The 23,410-nt window shown below is 38.4% G+C and overlaps 1 protein-coding gene across 7 annotated transcripts; it reads left to right on the top strand.

Moving 5' to 3' along the window:
• The first annotated feature begins 731 nt into the window (after positions 1 to 731).
• On the top strand, positions 732 to 22,389 carry LOC130914995 (gastrula zinc finger protein XlCGF57.1-like). Of its 7 annotated transcripts, XM_057834672.1 has the most exons (5): positions 732 to 832; positions 2,577 to 2,843; positions 5,198 to 5,617; positions 15,114 to 15,185; positions 19,865 to 22,389. In XM_057834672.1, the coding sequence occupies exons 4-5, from the start codon at positions 15,180 to 15,182 to the stop codon at positions 21,539 to 21,541; spliced, it is 1,683 nt and encodes a 560-aa protein (XP_057690655.1). In that variant the 5' UTR covers positions 732 to 832; positions 2,577 to 2,843; positions 5,198 to 5,617; positions 15,114 to 15,179; the 3' UTR covers positions 21,542 to 22,389. The 7 variants fall into 7 exon arrangements, with proteins under 7 accessions (XP_057690655.1, XP_057690910.1, XP_057690820.1 ...); XM_057834927.1 differs by lacking the exons at positions 2,577 to 2,843; positions 5,198 to 5,617 and adding an exon at positions 11,363 to 11,406; XM_057834837.1 differs by lacking the exon at positions 2,577 to 2,843.
• The last annotated feature ends 1,021 nt before the right edge of the window (positions 22,390 to 23,410 follow it).

Below are 23,410 nucleotides of genomic sequence, written 5' to 3'. Positions count from 1 at the left end.
ACTAGCGTCCAATTGCGCTAACTGCTAAAGCTACATTCTACTCTCTCATTAGCCAGGCCTGCTTTGGAAATATTTTCAGTATTCAGCCAGGTGTGGATTAGTGTCAGCTAAATTTACTCCATCTACCATTTTAGAGAAAGTTGGGCAAAGTGTATGGAGGGACTAAAATTGTGTCTTTCTGATTTTCATGTGACATGAAGCACTTTTACCTGGTGTGACATTGTGCTATTCAAATAAATTTGCCTTGCCTAAAAGTGCCAAAGTTAATTGAATAAATACACTGTTAAATATGCATTTAATTTCATAGTTCTGTGGAATGGGGGACGAAAAGTGCCATGGATTTAAACTGTATTCCTTCAAGCGTGAAAACTAGGTTTGAGTAGGCTCACATTCCTGATTGATTGTCAAAGTCAAGTGAAACAACCTGCTTAGAGTGAGACGAGGCTTCTGCAAACAGCGGCCTCTCCTGGCCGTTCATTCTCTTTGCGTCGATGGGAAGCAAGTTCATTGATCTAAGTGCAACGGAAGCAGTACAGCAAATTGGATAAAGACCAAACTTTAGATGTATATATTTACGGACAAAGTTGTTAGGCTTGAAAATTGAGTTACGACTCGGTTTCGGATATGTTTATCACATCGAATGAATATCTAGTGCCAGTTACGTAGTGATGGTCGCCGATTCGTCTGTTACACTGAAATTCCAGCGCCTGAACTTTTCTACTTCCGGTTCACGTGATACAACGTCCGCACACCGGCACAAACGCAGTTCTTTTCGGGTATCCTTCAAACCAAATGCGCTCCTGCAAAGCATTTTCATCGGATACGTATCAAAGTAAGCGTTTAATGGATTAAAACGTCCCAATTTAAAGCTTAATGGAAGTCGTTTGACTTTATGGTTACACTTCTCATGCTCATTTAGCTTAGCCGAAGACGTTTAGCCTAGCTCGCTAGCAGAGACACATTAACGTATTTCGTTGTCGTTGCTGTCGTGTGATAGCAGTTCCGATTTTTCTCGTCTGTTGACAACCAGACAACAAAGTCTTTTTTTTTTTTTTTAATACTTCAAAGTACTCATCTGAAATTAGAGCCACAGACATCAGCAATGGACAAATGTTATGCTAGGATGCGACAGCTCGGGTCAAACACACGTCATAAAAAACTTATGCGTTATGTCAATATTAAGGTAATTTTCACAGGCTTAAACCAGAATTACATTCATTAACATGGAATACCTTTCTGTGATTTTGCTCCCGATTTCAAACCGCGCTGACATAGTCGGGCACAAGCTTGCAACAGAACCAATCTGATATACAAAATAAAGCGTCAATATGTATTTGACGTGCTATTTCAGACGAGTTCTCGCAAATAGTGTGATAATATTAAGCTACTATGCAGTATATTTATTTATTGTTAAATTGTACAAATTATAAAGTAGAATGTATCTTCAAATCTTAAAAAAAAAACCATCTCATTTGCATGGCGTAGTGGCTTTTTATTTTGGTGTGGTGTAGCGCTACCATGTTTTATATGTATGTGTCCAATCCATTTGAATTGGTACGGTTGGCAGGGAATGAACAAACGTTGGCAAATCGTGACAATTTTTTTTAAAAATCTTGTGTCCCTGCTAGAGCTGGGAATCTTTGGGCACCTAACGATTCGATTACGATTCAGAGGCTCCGATTCGATTATAAAACGATTTTTGATGCACACCCCCCCCCCCCCCCCCCTTTTTTTTTTTTTTTTTTTTTTTTGTACATTAGTTCCAAAATTGTTCAAAAATCCTCTCAGGCTAAACCAAACTACTATTTCAGTATCAAGTTAACATATAGCAGTAAACAAATGTACAAAAATAACAGTAAATAAAAAAACTCCCCATTCTGTAACAGCAGCTTTAAACTACATTCAATTAATTTAATGTTATGAATCAACTGTTAAAGTTGTTAAAATTGCTCCCGTTATTCCATAATTTCCCTTTTGTCTACTTTCGACATGTGAAAGTTTTAAAACTATTTTAAAGATAGATTCAAGTCAATATTTTACCGATTTAGGAGTATTTTAGATAAAAAGTTAATCAGGTTTGGTTGGAAGGTTCGCTACAACAGCCTTGCAGGGAAGTGTACTGCTTTAAGATGGCGGCCGTTTACTAACGCCCGCATCTAGCTTTTTGTAGATGTAGCTCACGCTACAGAATCAATGGTGCATCTAGTCCTATATAAATGATATCTACCATTACATTATGTGGATGACGTACTTTATAGCAGCTTTTCGGCAGCAGTCAGGTATGTTGTTGGTTTTTTTTTATCTCGTGGCATGAGTTGAGCTAGAGCCGTGAGTTGATCATTGACATTACCCGAGGGGCCGGGTAATGAGAAGCATGATGTTTAGCTACTCTCGCTGCGTTCTTCCTCGTTGCGCCCCAAAGACCGCGCGGCGCACTGAGTGTGTTGTACTTCCGCTTTACTTGGCATATTTCAATAATCGGAATTTGGATGTTTGTGAATCGTTCTCGAAGCTTCCATGGCCGAATCGCGAATAATCTAAGAATCGGAAATTTTGCACACCCCTTGTCCCCGCAGACATCACTGAAGAAGCACTTCACCCAGAGAAGCACGACAACCCCCGAACAACACAACTGTTTTACAGGAGTCTGAGTTGGAGAGACCGCATATGAAACATGAAGCGGAGCCAGACACCCCCAACATTAAAGAATAACAGGAAAATGAAATCCCCAAGTTTTTCAATGAATGTCAGTGTGAATAATGAAGAAAATGAAGGTACCAGCAAAGAGAGCAGAGCAGCGAAACCTTCGAGCTACAGCTCATTTCAACAGCTGACAACAAAAGGTGAGAGACGATTGCAACCAGACGGCCTCTTAGCACCGCTCCTGGAGGCTGTTGACTTCGACCATAAGTCACATTAATTCAAGTTTTTGGGGAGAGGCGGAATAGGGCTGTACAGTCCTGGGCCATGTAAGTGGCTGGGTCCCACACTTTCCTACAAGGCAGGGCTCCCGGGGCGAGGCCTCTTCGTCTAGGAGGTCGGGGCTCCGGTCCCGAGCAGCCTCTCGGCATCCTCCTCTTCACGCCTTCCTCTCTCTTCTACCCGGGCATCCTCCTTAGGCCTCAGGGCAGACTGCCGGCGTGGTGGCAGGATGTGTGCCCCTCAGGGTGGGAATCCTCTCCTGCCCCGTGGAGGTCCCGCGGTGTGCCGCGTAGACATGTGCCAATTACTGGTTTCAAGGTATATCGTGGAAAACGTCACGGTTTCAAATCTGAAAATAATTTCCGTCATACCGTCCCTACAGTATTAGCTATTTTTTAGGTCCCAAAAATGCAGGGAGAAATCCCTTGCTCGCAGCTGCAAGTTTCAACCCTCCCCCACCAGGTGTTGCTCAGTGCCAGTGAGTCAGCTGTGCTACACAATGGCTGGAGGAGGTGAAACGCCTGTACTTTTTCCCCATCAAAGAAAACTAAATCACTGGTATGGGAATACTTAGGCTACAGAAAAGGAGGAGGGCCAACCGACATGTAAAACATGTTTGCAGAGGGTGGCTGCCGAGGAGGCAATACCTCCAATATGATTTCACATTTATACAAAATTAAAGTTGGTAAATACTGTCATGAAAGTTTCCCACCAGCTACCAGTTAACTGCAGCGTATTTAATGTGTCTAGCGGTGGTGAAACATCGTGTTTTTTTTCTCTCTGGCAACTGTCTCTGTTGAGAAAGAGTGTGTGTGTAAATGTAAACATGATACGAGTCATACATATGTGCTTTTTATGGAAATTCAAATATTTTTGTTCTGACAGTTATAATGTTGAGCTGTGGGTTTAGGCTCGCAGGGGTTAATTTGAGCCGGATCTTGCCGGAACAAGATCTGGCACCTCTTGATTTTGGCCTCCCTGTGTTCCGGGACTTATTTGGGCAGATCCGGCACCTCTCGTGCATAGAAAATAATAATATAAAAACGTTGGGGGAAAAGAATGAGAGGAGTCATTAATGGCTTTCTCAACTTTATTGGGGCAACAATAAGAAAACGATAAACAAAATAACAGCGGACTGCCCCTTATTCCACCGCAAACTTTTGCTTCTCGCCCGTCTCCCCCTCGCTTCTAACTACTCACAGCTCTCCAATCCCAGCGTCTCTTAAACGGACCGTGCATAGTGTCTTCTTTGAGCTTTTTGTTGACAAAGGTATCGAACACGACTTGCTGACAACTTTGTTTCTTTATTAACACATGGAGCTAAGAGCACGAACACAGCTTGGGCCTCTCGGCAGGCTGTGCCTCTCTGCCCAACTCCCACATCACGTGACCAAAACAACAGTAATGTTGCGTGCACTTCAGGGTGCCTCGGAAAACATTATTACAGAATTTCACACATAGTTACGGACATTACAGTTTAATATCAAATAATAATATGCATGCATTCATTTACAGAACAAACCTCAAGAATTGCATGTTGTTTATAAAAATTTAAAGTCATTTGAAAGAGTCGGAGATTTGTTGATGCACTCAAAAGCTGGACCAACAAATCGCTGCCCAGACATAAAGAAAAAAAAATAAAACTTTTGAAATTTGCGGCATCTGGGGAGCAAGCAGCCAGGATCAAACGGTATTTCAACAAGCCAAAAAGGCAGTTGCATTTACTGTCTTTTTTAAAAAAGAAGATGGTTCAAAATGAGTCAGAAAAGCAAAAAGAAAAGGAAAAAAAAAGTCCCACAGTATGTCAAGTGGGCATTTACGTTTTGTTTTCAGCCCCATTTTCTGCGTTTGTTCCGGGACCTGTGCCCGTGTCGTCATCCCTGCGCTGTCATATGTACTTTGCGTTCCTGCACCTTATGTTTTACAAAATAAGCACTGGGCTCACCTAAACAACTGCATTTATTTTAATTTTATTGTGAATATTTCAGTTATTTTTTTTAGATTAATTTTAACTTAACATTATACTTATGTACCAAATTGCGAATATGTTTTGAAAAATAAAAATCCTGTTCAATTGGAAAAAGTTTTTTCTTTTAAAACCCAGTTTTCTCAAAGGAACACATTTTAGAGCTGTAATTGCAATACCGTGGAACCCTGATACTTTGGCTGAAGGTTATACTGTCAGAATCTCATACCGTCACATGCCTAGACGCCACACAATTGGACATCAACTCTGGCGAATTACGTTCATTTTTTTTCATCCTGTGTCCCGCAGATATCACAGTGCAAGATATTCACTCTGCGAAGCGCGACCCCCTTCACGTCAAACAGGAGGAGTCGGAGATGCAGTGTATCAAACAGGAGGCGGAACCAGAGACCCCCAGCATGAAAGAAGTACAGGAAAATGAAATTCCCAAGCTTCCAATGAATGTCAGTGTGAAGAGTGAAGAAGAAGGTACAATTGAAGAGAGCGGCACAGCGAAACCTTCAAAGGACCGCTCATTTCAACACCTGACAGAAAAAGGAGAGGGACGATCTCAACCACGTGGCCTCTTAGCACCGCTCTCGGACAGGGACGACGTAACATCATCCTCTTCTGACTTTAACCCTGATGAGGAGGATGTTGACTTTGACCAAAATGTTTCAAAATTCTCAAACCAGCCATCATTGAAAAGAAAGGCCAAAGACAACGTGGGTGAGAAACCTTTTGCCTGCTCACTTTGTGATAAAAGTTTCGCTGAGAAGGGGAATTTAAACAAACACATAAGAATACACGCTGGAGAGAAGCCTTTTGTCTGCTCAGTTTGTGGCAAAACATTCACCCAAAAGGGGAATTTAGAAATGCACGTGAGAACGCACACTGGAGAAAAGCCTTTTGCCTGTTCGGTTTGTGGTAAAACATTCACCCAAAATGGGAATTTAAAAATACACATTAGAACACACTCTGGAGAGAAGCCTTTTCACTGCTCATTTTGCGATAAACGATTTTGTACGAAGCCAGAATTAACAAAACACAGAAGAAAACACACGCGAGAGGAGCCTTTTGACTGCACATTATGTGGTAAAAGATTCACCCAAAAGGGGAATCTAAAAATACACATTAGAACACACACTGGAGAAAAGCCTTTTGCCTGCTCAGTTTGTGGTAAAATATTCACCCAAAAGGGGAATTTAAAAATACACATTAGAACGCACACTGGAGAGAAGCCTTTTGCCTGCTCACTTTGCGATAAACGATTTTGTACGAAGCCAGAATTAAAAAGACACACAAGAAAACACACTCAAGAGGAGCCTCTTGACTCCTCACTTGGCGAAAAACGATTTTCTCGGAAGGATCAGTTACCAAGACACTCATGCTCACTTTGTGATAAAAGTTTCACCGAGAAGGGAAATTTAAACAAACACATAAGAACACACACTGGAGAGAAGCCTTTTGTCTGCACATGTTGTGGGAAAAGATTTTTTTACAAGCAAGCGTTAACAACACACACGCAAACACACACTGGAGAAAAGCCTTTTGCCTGCTCGGTTTGTGGTAAAAGATTCACCCAAAAGGGGAATTTAAAAATCCATATTAAAACGCACACTTAAAGGAGCTGAATAGAGATTAATATCGCGGTAATTGTATAACACTTTAGGAAAAACAAATTAAAATAGACTTAAAAGTACATTTATACCAATTTATTCTTGAAACCTCATCCAGCACTCAAGTAAACATGTTTTTATTTTATGTTTGAACTAGGGCTGTCAAATGATTACAATTTTTAATCGAGTTAATCACAGCTTAAAAAATAATTAATCAATATTCAAACTATCACTAAAATGTGCCATATTTTTCTGTAAATTATTGTTGGAATGGAAAGATAAGTCACAAGACGGATATATACACTCAACATACTGTACATAAGTTATGTATTTGTTTATCATAACAATAAATCCACAAGATGGCATTAACATTATTAACATTCTTTCTGTTAAAGGGATCCACAGATAGAAAGACTTGTAGTTCTTAAAAGATAAATGTGAGTAGAAGTTATACTAATTTTATATTAAAACGCCCCTTAATGTTTTCGTTTTTAAATAAAATTTGTAAAATTTTCAATCAAAAAATAAAAACTAGTAGCCCGCCATTGTTGACGTCGCCGAGCGGGACGTCACATGGGCTCCCTGCCGTTCTTCCACAGTGTCTTAAACTACGTAAGGTAGTGATTGATATACACCACAAGGTGTCAATGGCAAGTTTTAAATTAACTTAGAAATTAAGCCAAATAGTGTGTTTTGTCCCTCGACTGACGCTGTAGTTCCCTGTTAACTGGTCCCTCCATTGTAATTCACGTTATTTGAGTGCTGGCTTCACAACGTAGGAGACCCCTGATAGTTTGTATATTGTGACTAAATATTGCCATCCACTGTATTTATTGAACTAAACGAAATGTTTGACTAGAGTTTGACCAAAGTCTGAGTAAGTTTTATGTGTATTTTGCATAGCAATTTTGATTGGAAATGCCAGTTGTCTTTGCACTGTTGTTTAACTGTGTGAAAATAGGGCCTCATTAATACAGATTGAAGCGCTTTTCTTCTTGTGAACATCTTTTTTTTTTTTTTTTTTTGAAGAGATGTTATTTTTGTTGTGCTTTCACTAAATTATACTTATGTTTGTTGTGAAGGAGTCGCCGAAGCTTATGCCAATAAACGGCGCCGTCCAATGAACGCCTGTGTCCACTCACCTTTTGTAATATTCTGATATAGAATTATTCGAGGCACACTGAAGTGCACGCGGCGCCAGTGTTGTTTACTCACATGATGCAGGAGTGAGTTAGAGTTACAGCCTGCCCAGAGCCGTAAGCTCTGTTAATGTTGAAGCTAAATGTGCTAATAAAGAAACAAAGTGCCAGCACGTCGTGTGTGGTATAACTTTGTTAAGAAAAAGCACAAAACAAGACTGCCTCTTAGCTCTCAAGTGGGTCATTGTAATCTGTTTGAGGCAATGCATGAGCGGGTCATTCTGCGCTCGCGTTAAATGCGTCAAATATTTCAACATGTTTCATTAAAAAAATTAATTACCGCCCGTTAACGCGGTAAATTTAACAGCACTAGTTTGAACAGATATGCCTTTCATTTTACTGTAACCTTTTGTCTTTTTTAGTCCAAACCTGCTTAAATGCAGGATTCTAAATATGAAAAAAAAAAAAAACGTCAACCACCACAGGGCTAATAGACCAAAAATAACTGCAGTATTTCTTTTGCATTGCACAGCTATCATATGGTGTGGCTCTTGTCACACTCCATGCCTCCATTTTTGCAGTAATAGCCAAAATGAGCCCAAATTTCAGAATTCCAAAGGTGCGTTGTGGCATCACGGATCTCCATTTCCGCCATGTGGAAACTTTTGCTCTGTGGTGCCAAATCCCGCTAGGCTATAGAACCTACTCACATGACGTCACTACCACGCCCGCGCGCCATATTGTCCGTCAACTCGTCGTTTTGATGCATTACTGCTACGTAAATTCATCCCATTATGGCGTGTTTTTCTGCTCGTTAACATTAATAATCAAAATGGTGAAGGCGTGTGTGGCGGTCGGTTGCAATAACAGAGAAGATAGACGGAGAGACTTCAAGTTCTACCGTATTCCGAGAGACCCGGAGAGGAGAGCGAGATGGACTGCTGCAATTCGACGAGAAAACTGGGCTCCAAACGATTACCACAGATTATGTAGTAGTCATTTTATATCTGCTAAGATGCATTTAATATATATTTAGAGGGTTTTGGGCTGACAACCACAATTAAGATAATTGCTAGGCTAATCGCCGACAACATACTGCTTCAAATTCAAGATGCTTATTTCTTCCATCATCTTTATTTTTTGAATAATATTTAGCTGGTAACAAGTGAAAGAAGCTGGCCTCGTCTACGTATCATCGGTTAAACAGGGGTGTCCAAACGTTTTGCAAAGGGGGCCAGATTTGGTGTGGTAAAAATGTGGGGGGCTACCTTGGCTGATTTACGTAGAACAATACATTTAAAGAAGTTTTAGCAAGCCCTTCTGTGTGTCACATTTGCTTTATTATTTTATTTTTTAATTCATAATTTCAACAATCTCGCTTTTGTGGCGTTCTCTTTCGACCCTCGGGCTCTTGCGAAATACTGCTGCTGTGAAATTAAATTAGCTTCAAGTTGCTTTAATTTCTCGTTGCGTATCTTCCGCAACTGTCTCTTTGCAAATGAGGTAGACACAGTTGTGTATTTTATTGACGAAATAGTCCAATATGCACCTATCCTTGACGCGTCGCAGTCAACTTTTTTTTTTAATTGATTGTCGCCATTTTAGAAAATTGGAAGTAAAGGGTCACACGGGTAATGTTGCTTAGAGTGCTGCTCTTAAAGTTTTTTGAGAATAGGCTGAGTTTCTGTGGACAAAATAGTTGTAGATATCAGGGTAGCAGATGTCAGGCAGAGACGGCGAAGACAGCGGGTCGAAAAACATCGATTTAGGCATCAAATATGGATCTGGCGAATGGATAAACTGAAGCTTTTCCACATAACGCCTTTTATGCAACGCATCCAATGAGTTTACAGCGTCAGACAACACCGGGGGTTCCATGAGTTGCTCTATAAATTGCACGACTAATTGAAACCATTGAGAATAGGGCTAAACAATGACGGACAATATGGCGGCCGGATACAGCGACACGTCATTTTGTGACGTTGGTGAGTGGGGTATATAGTGTAAAGAAGCCATCCAGGATATGTTGTTACTTCAGCAGAGGGCAAGGCGGGAGTAGAAAAGTATGAAAAAGACGGACTCACAGATCTGAGAGAGCAGAGCAGGAGTCGGGAGGAGGCAAGGGAGTGTGACGCCGTTGCAAACGCAATGCTACTATGCTAGGTGGCTCCAATAATACCTGACTGTAGCCGATAGCCTACAAACTACGCCCACATGATGCAAAGGTAGATATCACATAATATACAGAACTAGATGCAAATGACAGACACAACGGCATTAGTAACAAGTATAACAAAGAACTAGATGCGTTAGTAAACAGCCGCCATTTTAAAGCAGTGGACTTCTCAAGAAGGCTCTGTTGTAGAGAACCTTCCTAGCGGACCTAAGTAACTTTTTATCTAAAATACTCCTAAATAGGCAAAACTTAACTTAAATCTATCTTTAAATGATGAAACGGTTTTAAAACTTACACATGCCGAAAATAGACCGAAGGGAACTAATGCAATAACGGGAGCAATTTTAACAACTTTAACGGTTGATTCACAACATTAAATGACTTCCACACATAGCAAAAGTTACTATCTAGTTATCGCAATATCCGCAATACCCCCGGGACTAGTTAAGTTTAGGGTTGTCCCAAAAACCCTTTAAACTTCACATTGTGTGACCTTTTTTTTTTTTTTTTTTTTTTTTTTTAGGAAAAAAAAACATGAAAATGATCACCAGTTACTTTGCCAAGTAACTAATTACTCTTACATTCAGGTAACTTAGTTACTAACGCAATTACTTTTTGGGAGAAGTAATTTGTAACTAATTACTTTTTTAAAGTAAGATTAACAAGACTGGTTATGTACTTCTTTCCTGTTACTTTGATTTACTCAGATGTTGCTTTTGTCTCCTCTATTTGTTTTGTAAACCCTGTTGTAAAGTTTCCTTGTGTGTCTTGAAAGCCACTTTGAAATCAAATGTATGATTATTTGAAATACGTTGATGCTGCCCTTTTTTGCCGTTTGTTCAATTTCTAAACTTTATCTAAACAGTTTCAGGGAATATGCCTTTATTAGTCTTGTGCATTGTAATATTTTCATATCAGATTCATTCTAGAATTAGTTGTTTTATAATTGCGATGAAATAGTTTTGTTCATTACTGACTTCCCCCCCATCTGCTCAATTAAAACAATTTTTTAATAGCTCTTCTCTATTTGATATAAAAATCAATTATATAGTGTTGCTTGGGGGCATAGCCAATGTGTATTTCTTTTTGTATTTTCAGTTCATTATTTCTAAACATTGTATTAATTTATCAATTCATTTATATCACAGGATTAAAAAAAAAAAACAAAAAACACAAAATATTATCTATCTATCTATCTATCTATCTATCTATCTATCTATCTATCTATCTATCTATCTATCTATCTATCTATCTATCTATCTATCTATCTATCTATCTATCTATCTATCTATCTATCTATCTATCTATATATATATATATATATATATATATATATATGGCCAAAAACACAGACGAGGCGGAAAAAGCAGTTTCTGCTTTTGCACCCCTCTTTAAAATAAATTGCTGTATTTTAAGCCAAAAGAACTGTTGTGTTTGATAGAACAATATGTCTATATGCTGCCATAGCAGATTCATAGTGCATTAAGTCCCCGAACTATTTTTCATTTGTCCGTTTTACCCTGGAAATCCCCGTTTACAGACGCTGCGCAACCCCTTTTGTTTCAACCTAGCCATAAAAAGAAGGTAAGTAATCGTATTTATTATTCGAAATGTCTGTCATTTTTTGCTTAGAATCATTAATTGATGTCTAATATTTAGTTTTTAAAAAATGACTTTGAAAAATTATTCACTCGCATATGTGGGATGTCTCGCTGCGTCGAAGGAAATGCAGAACACCAAAGATATGATCCTTTCAATTTCTTGTTATGAACAATGAAGTAACTATTCACTACTCAACTACGTATTCAAACTCGGAACTATTTTCTCCACTAGAGGGCAGTCATGCTCTTTGGATGAATAATGCTTCAATTCTGTAGATTTTTTCTCATGCTGGAATTCAGTTATCATTTTTTGTATTTCTTTGGCTTTATGCGGTTATGTAATAGGTAATAGTGCAAAATAACAGTACATATCGATAATTATGATGATTTTTTTTTTTTTTTTCGTTTTCAAAATATCAAACATCGTAAGCAGTTACTCACAATGTTACTCGTTACTTGAGTATTCTTTCCACCAAATACTTTTTTACTTGTAATTGAGTATATTTTTTGGCTGACTACTGTTATTCTTACTTGAGTAATATTATTATGAAGTAATGCTACTCTTACTTGGGTAAAAGCTAAACTGAGCCTGAGAAGCTCCAATGGTTTAAAATGATGCCAGTTCATTATTTTGGTCCCTGATGGAAGAATTCCAACAAGATGGAGCAGTACAGTAAGTTGGATAAAGACCAAACTTTCAAATGTTTAGATTTAAGGACAACGTTCTGAGCCTTCAAAATTGAGTTATGATAATTATGACTCAGATTGGGGTATGTTTGTCATTTTCATTAAATTTTATTGGAGTCCAGTTTTTGTTCCAAACACTTCAACATATTACACTGAAGTTTCAGCTCCTGGATATTTCTACTTCCGGTTTACTTGACACAACATCTGTGTTCCTATCCGAGACTTTCCGTTGTTTTGTATTCCCTTCTCCTAACCAAACGGTCTCCTTTAAAGCTTACTAATCGGGTAAGTACCAAAGTAAGAATTTAGTGGACTAAAACGTCCCATCTTAAAGCTTAGTGGAGGTCTTTTGGCTTAATGTTGAAACTTCGCAGGACATAATTTCGTTTTGTTTAGCTTAGCTCGCTCGACAAGACACGTTAACGCATTTCGATTGCTTTAGCTTTATGCCACTTGTAAATTTTGTTTTAAGAGGGGGTCGCTCGGTTTACATTAGAGTGATTTCATTTAAAGGTATAAGACGCCTTTCGACTTGTTTCAAAGATGCGACAAAATACTTCTGACTGTAGGCCAACGCAATCTCAAACATCAAGTCAAAGAGCAGAGGTGGGCAGAGTATCCAAAAACTTTACTCTAGTAAGAGTACTGTTATTCCTAAATAATATTACTCAAGTAAAAATAACAGTAGTCATCCAAAAATATACTCAAGTACAAGTAAAAAGTATGAGCAACATTGTGAATAAATGCAATGTCCGATTATTTTTTTTTTAATTATGGTATTTTTCTCAGCACATCACTTCATCCATATGAATTGTTGTCAATATACTGTAAAATAACCTATTACATGACAATATTAGGCCAAAAGGATGACACAAATATCATGGAATTCAGACCATAACACTATGAAACAGCACCCGTCCAAAAAGCATGAGTACCCTCTAGTGGAGAACAATTATTGTAACCTCTGAGTGGTATAACGCAGGGGTGGGCAACCCAAAATGTTGAAAGAGCCATATTGGTCAAAAAAATAAAAACAAACATGTCTGGAGCCAGAAAAAAATTAAAAGCCTTAAATTAGCCTAATAATGAAGGCAACACATGCTTGTATGTATCTGTATTAGCTATATTAGCCTACTATCAGAATGACTAAGTCGGCTAAAAATACATAATGAGCCTTCATGATTTAATGTTTATTTTCCCTGCAGTGCGTCCAAAGCACCACTGTGCTGTATGATGCCACTTAAAGTTTTTCATTACAATATTATTAATAGAGATGTCCCGATCGATCGGCGTCCCGATTGATCGGGTCCGATCACGTCATTTTCAAAGTATCGGAATCGGCAAAAAAATATCGGACATGCCTTTTTTTTAATGTATATATATTTTTTAATTAAATCGTTTTCTAATTGTATTTAACGTTACAGACATATGTTACACTTATCCAGAGTCTTTAGTTTAGGCTTAAGGTGGGGTTTTCAAATTTATCCCGATAACGGCGGTAATTAATTTTTTATAAAATGTTATCACGTTAAAATATTTAACGCAATTAATGAATGCGCTGCACGACCCACTCACGCATTGTCGCGCTCAATCTGTAATGGCGCTGTTTTACCTATATAGAGAGCTAAAAGGCAGCATAAAATGAGTAGAGTGAATTTTGGCAGCCTTTGAAGCCTTGTTTTAAATGGCTAAAGCCTTACAATCCCTCTCCCTATGATTAGAGACATCGTGGGAAGCAATGTAGGGAAGCAAGGTAATAATTGATCTTTTTCTTAACACCCTATTTTATTTTCCAACGCAGAGAAGATATATCAATTGGTAGCACTAAGCACAGTCATGGTTGCACTTCCCATCATGCATTTGGGCATAGCTGCAGTATCATTTACTGAAAGCTTAACAAATACACTAGGTGGCAATATTTAGTCACAAATACAAAGTCACATTTATCCTTTAAGAATTACAAGTCTTTCTATCCGTGGATCCCTCTCACAGAAAGAATGTTAATAATGTAAATGCCATCTTGAGGATTCATTGTCATAATAAACAAATACAGTACTTATGTACTGTATGTTGAATGGTCCAATTGATTTTATGGGTTAATACCATGAGAGAGCATGGTGTAATTATTGACATCAACAATGGCGAGCTACTAGTTTATTTTTTGATTGAAAATTTTACAAATTTTAATAAAATGAAAACATTAAGAGGGGTTTTAATATAAAATTTCTATAACTTGGACTAACATTTATCTTTTAAGAACTAAGTCTTTCTATCCATGGATCGCTTTAAGAGAATGTTAATGTTAATGCCATCTTGATTTATTGTTATAATAAACAAATACAGTACTTATGTACCATATGATGAATGTATATATCAGTCTTGTGTCTTTCCATTCCAAAAATAATTTACAGAAAAATATGGCATATTTTAAAGATGGTTTGAATTGTGATTAATTACGATTAATTAATTTTTAAGCTGTAATTAACTCGGTTAAAAATTTTAATCGTTTGACAGCCCTAAATTTAATATTTATTGTACACATTTTTACAGCATTGGAAAATGTTAAGAATGTTTGTGTCATTTTGTCTTCCTACAGAAACCATATAAAACCCCAAAAAATACTTTCCTCAAGCATATTTTTTCATTTTGAAATATTTTTGAAAATGCTCCAGGGAGCCACTAGGGCGCTAAAGAGCCACATGCGGCTCTCAAAACACAGGTTGCCGGCCCCCGGTAAAATGGAAACGTGGAAACTGAGACGGCCACTTTTGGCATCTCTGGCAAAAATAAAGTCATTATGTAGAATAAAGGCAAAACATGTAACGACTCTAGTGCAGGCCAAATTAGTGGAGTAAGAGTGGTGTTTCTTCTTTACAAATCTACTCAAGTAAAAGTAAAATGTATTGCGTGTTGAAACTACTCTAAGAAGTACATTTTTCTCAAAGTCACTCAAGTAAATGTAACTGAGTAAATGTAACGCGTTATTACCCGCCTCTGTTTAAGAGTACAGATGTGGAAGATAAGGAGAGGAAATCCAGGCCTTGACGAGGAACTGAAAAACTAAAGAAAATGAGGGTAAGATCATGACATTAGTTGTTTAACTTTTTGTGCACTTTCGAACTTGCTTGATGTGACCGTTCAGTGATAGGGACTGAAGGGCAAATTCCTATATCTGACATGCGATACAAGGCTCACGATAATGATAATTTCACGATATGACAGTACAACAATTATGTCCAATCCATTTGAAGTGGGAAGGTGGCAGTTCATTCGCTGCCATCCTTCCCACGTCAAACGGATTGGACGTCAATGGCAGCCAATGAGTTAACAATTCTATCTATCATCATCAGTATCAGTGAATGATGAGTAGATTAGTCCATTCAGCGATGAGTGTACTTTTTGACTGGTAACTAGTAGAGGCATGCGAAATTTCCGATTCTTAGATTATTCGCGATTCGGCCGTGGAAGATTCGACAACGATTCACAAACATTCAAATTCCGATTATTGAATTATACCAGGTAAAACGGAAGTAAAACACAGCGCAGTCTTTCGGACGCATTGAAGAACGGACCAAGAGTAAATATCATGTTCAACTCATGCCGCTAGATAAAAAAAAACAATCATACCTGACTGCCGCTGACAGCCGCTACAAACAACGGCCAGTTGCTAGTTGCTACAAACATATATATGTAGAACTAGATGCAAAATGACAGACGACGGCGGTGTTAGAACATGTATTATTGAACCGAGATGCGAAATGACAGACTTTCTTGCGTTAGTAAGCAGCCGCCATCATAAAGCAGTAATAAAGCAGTGACTTCTCTAGAAGGCTCTGTTGTAGCGAACCTAATTAACTTTTGATCTAAAATACTCCTAAATCGGAAGAATCTTGTCTTGAATCTATCTTTAAATGATGAAATAGTTTTAAAACTTTGACAAAAGTAGACAGAAGGGAAATTATGGAATAACAGGAGCAATTTTAACAACTATAACAGTTGATGCACAAGAGAATGGGGACTGGAGTATTTCATTTACTGTTATTTTTGTATATTTGTTTACTGACATATGCTAACTTGATACTGAAATAGTAGTTTGGTTTAGCCTGAGAGGATTTTTGAACAATTTTGGAACTAATGTACAAAACATTTAAAAAATAAAAATAAAAAAAGGAGGGGGGTGAATCAATAATCGTTTTATAATCGAATCGGAGCCTCTGAATCATAATCGAATCGTTAGGTGCCCAAAGATTCCCAGCTCTAGTAACTAGCTCTTCTGGTTCCTCAATGTAATTTCATTTTTGGATTTGTCATTTTGTTTTTATTTATTTATTGTTATGTGATTTGCCGTTGTTTTTTAATTTGTCGTTGTGTTTTCGGAATTTTTTGTTCTGTTTTTTATTATGTGATTTCCCGTTGTTTAAAAAAGAAATTTTTTGTTTTTGTTTTTTGAATTGCAGTATTTTTTATTTATTTTTATTTTTTTTTATTTGTCCTGTTTTCGGAATTTCTTGTTTATGTTTTTATGTAATTTGGCGTTGTTTATAAAAATTGTTATTTGAATTGCATTTTTTTTTTTTCGCTGTTGTGTTTTTTGATTTGCCGTTTACATTTGGAGTAAATTAGTCAAGAGCTTTTTTGCTTCCATTTATTTACAAACTCTTGCAGTGCTTCATGTTGAAGTATACATGCGAAGGATGGGGGTATTATGGACAATTATTTTTCGCCCATTGTTATGAATGTACTTAAAGTGCCTATGACATCAAAAAGCATATTTATTTCATATTTCACGTGGTATTTTATGCTCCTGAATGAAATTAACCGCTTGGATTTGTGTCGAAGCGATAGTTTTATTTATTTAATTTTTTAATCCCCCGCCATGAAAATGAGTGACTTCCGGTTCCAGTCTCAGGTTGAGGACGAATGCGAATGTGATGTCACCCGGGTCAGCATCTCACAATACAGCATTGCTGTATTGACTACGGATTCAGCTGATTTTGCGGCTTAATTTGTTTATTTTTCGCATCATGCCAGCCAAATGTGCTGCAGGGTTTTGTTGCTGCACCAGGGAGAGGTGTGTGAGCCTTTTGGGTTTCAAAAGTTTCACATTCACCCTGAGATTGGACAAAACAAGTCCGACAACTGTGGGACCATTGGACATATAAGGAAGTGAGTGAACGTCGTGTTTTGTATTGTGTCAAATACTCCGATCATGGCACACGTTTTGATATGGAGGTGGTTTGCATTTTGTGGCTGACAATGCTCGGGGTTGCCGATCGGCGAAGACAATCGACAACCCCGCCGTCGTGCAAAATGATCCGGGGTAGTTTTGTGTGATTTTTTTTTTTTTTTTTTCGCTTCGAAAGGCAAGATCAAGACTTTGAAACGCCGCTCGGTTCGGGTTAACATGTCGGCTAGCTGTCACGCCTCCTGGTTTGTTTACGCTCTCCGAAGCCGGGGCAGGGAAATGACAAAAGCCGCACCGACTCCGGTGGCATAAAATATCGTTCGGGAGGTGCAAGAGGTTGACAGTTTTGACCATTATGGAGTAATTTTGCCATGTCGTACTGAATAAATGCATTTTTTATATTTTATATCATATTCCATTTGGAGCAGACTGTTATTTGTCATGACCATACAGTTTATTTAGCAATTGGGGAAAAACACTTAGATAAAAAGAATATCCTGTAAAAATATTGGAGCGGAGAGATTGAAACAATGACATTTTGCTGCCCTCTTCGTCGCATTTACCTCGTTCTGAATAATTCCCCCTCAATGGGCTGAATTCTAAGTCAGATGAAATCATGACCCTGCCGACGTCGTCCTCCGTTTGGGACGCTAGAGCGTTATAATGACAGGCAAGGGCTAAACAGCAGATTAAAAGTCTAATTTCTCATCATCTGCGCTTTGCCAAATTGTTATATATAGTCGAATTGTCTCAAAATATGATTCTCTACGCCTTTTTATATACTCATGTACGGTCGGCATTGACTTGGGAGGGTCCAGCCCCGCAGCTGGCTGATCGGATGGAAAACAATGCGGGAGATGAGCTCTGTAAAAAAAAAACGCTCATCTCCGCGTCATCCGCGATGGGAGGACCACAAATGGGCACTGAATTGAAGCATATTATAGTGACGTAGTTTGAAGGTTCAAGAAAAATGTGTGGAAGCGGGAATACCACGTCGTGATCGTTCGCCTCCATTGTTTACGATGCCGTCTTGCCACACTAAAAATGGCGACGGCATGACATCATTTCCTTAGTATCCGATTGTTGTACAGAGACAGCAGTACATATAAAGCAGCGGGTAATATTACTCACCTACATTTTCCGTCTAACAGCTAATCGGGATAATAGGCATCCTAGTGTAGCCGACATGCCGTATAGTCGAACTAATTACACGTTTAAGGCCATTATCAGTCCTAGTGTAGACGTAGCCTCAGTCTGGTCATTTTTTTTTATATACTCCTCCAGGCCGGTTGCAATTAAGTGGCTTAAGCAGCCACACATGGAAGAGTTGTGCAGCATGTTGGGAAGCGTTGTGTTTGGGCTGACAGCCATTTTGACAGAATTCCTCTTCTCTGGCCAAGAAATGTAGTGGCCCTCCACTACTTGCCGCCGAATGTTGTCACGATATATACACTCCTGATCAAAAATTGAGAGAATTTGCATTTTGCACTGTTGTATCTTAAGAAGGTCCTTTTGCATTTTGAAACTTAGAACCTTCTTGAGATACAGCTGTGCAAGATGCAAATTCTTGCAATTTTTTAACTGGTCTTAAGATTTTGATCAGGAGTGTATATAATGCTTTTTTCCTCAGAGCGTTGCATTCTTTTTAACTGCTCTGCACTTCGATTGGCGCTCCTTGCCACGTTTTCCGTCGCGAACAATCAAACTAGGGCTGCAGCTATCGAATATTTTAGTAGTCGATTAATCGATGAACTAGTTAGTTCGAACAATCGAGTAATCGCATAAGGAACATGAAAAAAAATTGAAATGAAAATAGCTGAGCTGAGCCTCAAACGGTATAAAAAAATAAATAAATGAGGATCTATGTACAACAAAAGAACAATTGGCTAATTTACATAGCAAAAGTCCGCTAGCTTAAATGCTATAAAATGCTAACTTTTTTCTCCAATGCTCTTAACAAATGGTTCAGACTCATATTTCCACAAAAAAAGGCTAAATATAAACTAAATTACGAATGCATTAAAAAACATTAGCCCAAACAAAAACTTAGTTTTCGTTGGTCTTAACAGGGAGCAGTTGGATTCAGCCATATGAAATGAGGCAGACCAGAGGGCAATGTATCTACCCTAATCAATAAACTAAATGTAAGCACTTGCAAAATAAACCATTACAACGCCACTTTAATTAAACGAATATTCGAAGCAACAAAATTTAATTTGAATTTTTTTTTTTCTAATGGAATACTCAAGTTAATCGATTAATTGTTGTAGCACTAAATCAAACCCATCTGAGCTGTTGAAATTGAGAAACATGTTGTTCTCATCGTATATCAAATTTCCTCTCTTATGTGGTTTAATTCCGTCTCACAAGTATCTGATTTCTGTGCTTTGTGACTGTTCAGATTACAAAAGAGCCACCCAGTTACTATCTGGATAGGCTAAAGATCAAATTTTGGCTGCCAGTCTGAACAAGGCCTTGGTGATGGTAAAACATATAAAACATGAAAATCACGGTTGGAGACCTGAGCAAAGCTTGACTATAGCAGATCATATGATATTTTTCCTTTCAGAATCCCGCAGACGTCACTATAAAAGAGCTTCAGCCTGAGAAACACGCTCACCTCCACGTTAAACAGGAAGAGTCGGAGATGCCGTACATCAAACAGGAGGCGGAGCCAGAGACCCTCAACATTAAAGAAGAAGAACAGGAAGATGACATCTCTAAGTGTATAATGACTGTTGCTGTTAAGAGTGAAGAAGATGAAGGTCCAAACAAAGAGAGCGGAGCAGCAGAACCTTGGAGCGCCAGCTCACTTCAACACCTGACAACAAAAGGAGAGGGACGACCGCAACCGGACAGTTTGTTAGCTCCGCTCTCGGAGAGTGACGACGTAACGTCACACTCTTCTGACTTTAACACTGATGAGGAGGATAGTGACTTTGACCAAAATGCATCGAAATCACTGGAAAGAGACACAAAAGAATGCGCGAATGGGAGGCCTTTTGCTTGCTCAATTTGCGGTAAAAGATTCATTCAGAAGATTCATTTAAAAATACACACGCGTACACACACAGGTGAAAAGCCTTTTCCCTGCTCTCTTTGCGATAAAAGATTCCGTTCAAAGCAAGAGTTAACAACACACACGCTTACACACACCGGGGAAAAGCCTTTCGCCTGCTCTGTTTGCCATAAAAGATACTTCACGAAGACAGAATTAAACAGACACACACGTACGCACAGTGGGGAAAAGCCTTTCCCCTGCTCTCTTTGCGATAAACGATTCCGTACCAAGCAAGAGTTACCAAGACACACAAGAACACACACTGGAGAAAAGCCTTTCCCCTGCTCTCTTTGCGATAAAAGATTCTGTTCAAAGCAAGAGTTAACTACACACACACGTACACACACCGGGGAAAAACCTTTCGCCTGCTCAGTTTGCCATAAAAGATTCTTCACGAAGACACTTTTAAACAGACACGCACGTACGCACACTGGGGAAAAACCTTTTGCATGCTCTCTTTGCGATCAAAGATTCTGTACAGAGCAAGAGTTAACACACACGCATACACACGCCGGGGAAAAGCCTTTCGCCTGCTCAGTTTGCCATAAACGATTCTTCACGAAGACACTTTTAAACAGACACACACGTACGCACACTGGGGAAAAGCCTTTCGCCTGCTCCGTTTGCCATAAAAGATTCTTCACGAAGACACGTTTAAACAGACACACACGTACGCACAGTGGGGAAAAGCCTTTCCCCTGCTCTCTTTGCGATAAAAGATTCCGTACAAAGGAAGAGTTAACAGGACACACAACAACACACACTGAAGAAAAGCCTATTGTTTGCACATTTTGTAGTAAAAGATTCAAACGGAAGGGAGAATTAGTGCGTCACACACGTACACACACTGGGGAAAAGCCTTTCCCCTGCTCTCTTTGCGATAAAACATTTTGTTTGAAGCATCAGTTAACAAGACACACACTTACACACAGTGGAGAAAAGCCTTTTGTCTGCACAACTTGTGGTAAAAGATACATCGATAAAAAAGATTTAAGCATTCACACAAGAACACACACTGGAGAAAGGCCTTTTCTCTGCTCTCTTTGCCATAAAAGTTACTTCACGAAGGCACAATTAAACAGACACACGCGTTCACATGGGGAAAAGCCTTTTTCCTGTTCAGTTTGTGGTAAAAGATACACCCGGAAGGAAGATTTAAAGAATCACGCTAAAACACACCCCTAATTTGCTTACGGCTTACTGTTTTTCACAATTTTACTTCTGATTGTCATCAATACTTGTTGCTTCCCTTGTTTTTCTTGCTGTTTGTCCAATTTTTCAAACTTTATCTGACCGCTTCAGGGAAGATTTTGTCTTGTGCATTGCAATGATTTAAAATCTGCTTCACTGTAGAATTACTGGACCTTTTTATTGTGACTATCAAATGTTGTTGTTCATTAGTGACTGTCAGACATGCTTTTTTGTAAACTGTACATACCAGTACTGTTTGTATTTTATTAATCTCCTTAATGGCATACCGCAAGCAACACGTCACTTCTGATCATTACTGTAATTTCCCGAATATAATGCGCACCCATGTATAATGCGCACCCCAAATTTACTTGTAAAATCTAGGGGAAATTATTGTACCTGTTTATAACGCGCACCCTAATTTTAGCATACCCACTGTGAAGTATGGGGGTGGGTCAGTGATGCTGTGGGGCTGTTTCGCTTCCAAAGGCCCTGGGAACCTTGTTAGGGTGCAAGGCATCATGAATGCTTTGAAATCCCAGGGCATTTTAAATCAAAATCTGTTGCCCTCTGCCCAAAAGCTGAAGATGGGGCGTCACTGGGTCTTTCAGCAAGACAATGACCCTAAACATATGGCCAAGTCTACACAGAAATGGTTCACCAGACACAAAATCAAGCTTGTGAAACATTATCGGAGAAGATTAGTTGCTGTTTTGTTGGCAAAAGGGGGTTGTACAAAGTGTTAACACCAGGGGTGCTAATAATTGTGACACACATTATTTGATGTCAAATAATTATTTCTTTATGTGGGATTTTTTCCCCACTGAATAAATGCACTTTTATTGAAGGTTGGATTTTTCTCTTTTTTCCATTAAGGTCCCATATTATTTGAATTAAAAATAAATATTAGAAGCTAAAAAACACATCTGAACCAGGGGTGCCAATAATTATGGATGGCACTGTAGGATTTAATATAAAATTCAGATTTAGGATATATATTTTGGATATAAATTTTATATATATATTTAGGATATAATGTTTAAAAAATATATATTAGGGCTGTCAAACGATTAAAATTTTTTAATCGAGTTAATTACAGCTTAAAATTTAATCGTAATTAATTGCAATTCAAAACATCTATAAAATATGCCATATTTTTCTGTAAATTATTGTTGGAATGGAAAGATAAGACACAAGACGGATATATACATTCAACATACGGTACATGAGTACTGTATATGTTTATTATAACAAATCAACAAGATGGCATTAACATTAACATTCTCTTAAAGCGATCCATGGATAGAAAGACTTGTAGTTCTTAAAAGATAAATGTCAGTACAAGCTATAGAAATTTTATATTAAAACCTCTCAATGTTTTCGTTTTATTAAAAATGTAAAATTTTCAATCAAAAAATAAACTAGTAGCTCGCCATTGTTGATGATGAGAAGCAAAAGTTCGCGGTCGAATGTGCCGGCAGTCCGCTATTATTTTGCTTATTGTTTTCTGATTGTTGCCACAATAAAGTGGAGAAAGCCCTCAACGACTCCTCTCCTTCATTCCCCCAACGTTTTTATATTATTATTTTATTTGCACGAGAGGGGCTGGATCTGCCCAAATAAGTCCCGGAACACAGGGAGGCCAAAATCAAGAGGTGCTGGATCTTGTTCCTGCAAGATCCGGCTCAAATTAACACCAGCCCCTGACTGTATTTTGATTCATGGATACGTTTTTAAATGGACAACTTCGAAATCCAAACTGACTCCTGGACAACATTCTGACCCAGATGATGCCACTACTGTCGTGGTTAAAAAAAAAAAAAAAAAACTGAATACAGAGAGCTCCAAGACAAGGCAATACTG

This window comes from Corythoichthys intestinalis, chromosome 1, assembly GCF_030265065.1.
Source record: "Corythoichthys intestinalis isolate RoL2023-P3 chromosome 1, ASM3026506v1, whole genome shotgun sequence".
In the NCBI taxonomy this organism is placed as follows: Eukaryota; Metazoa; Chordata; class Actinopteri; order Syngnathiformes; family Syngnathidae; genus Corythoichthys; species Corythoichthys intestinalis.
Note: the sequence above shows the minus strand (reverse complement) of the source record. Positions and strands in the feature narration are given on the sequence as shown.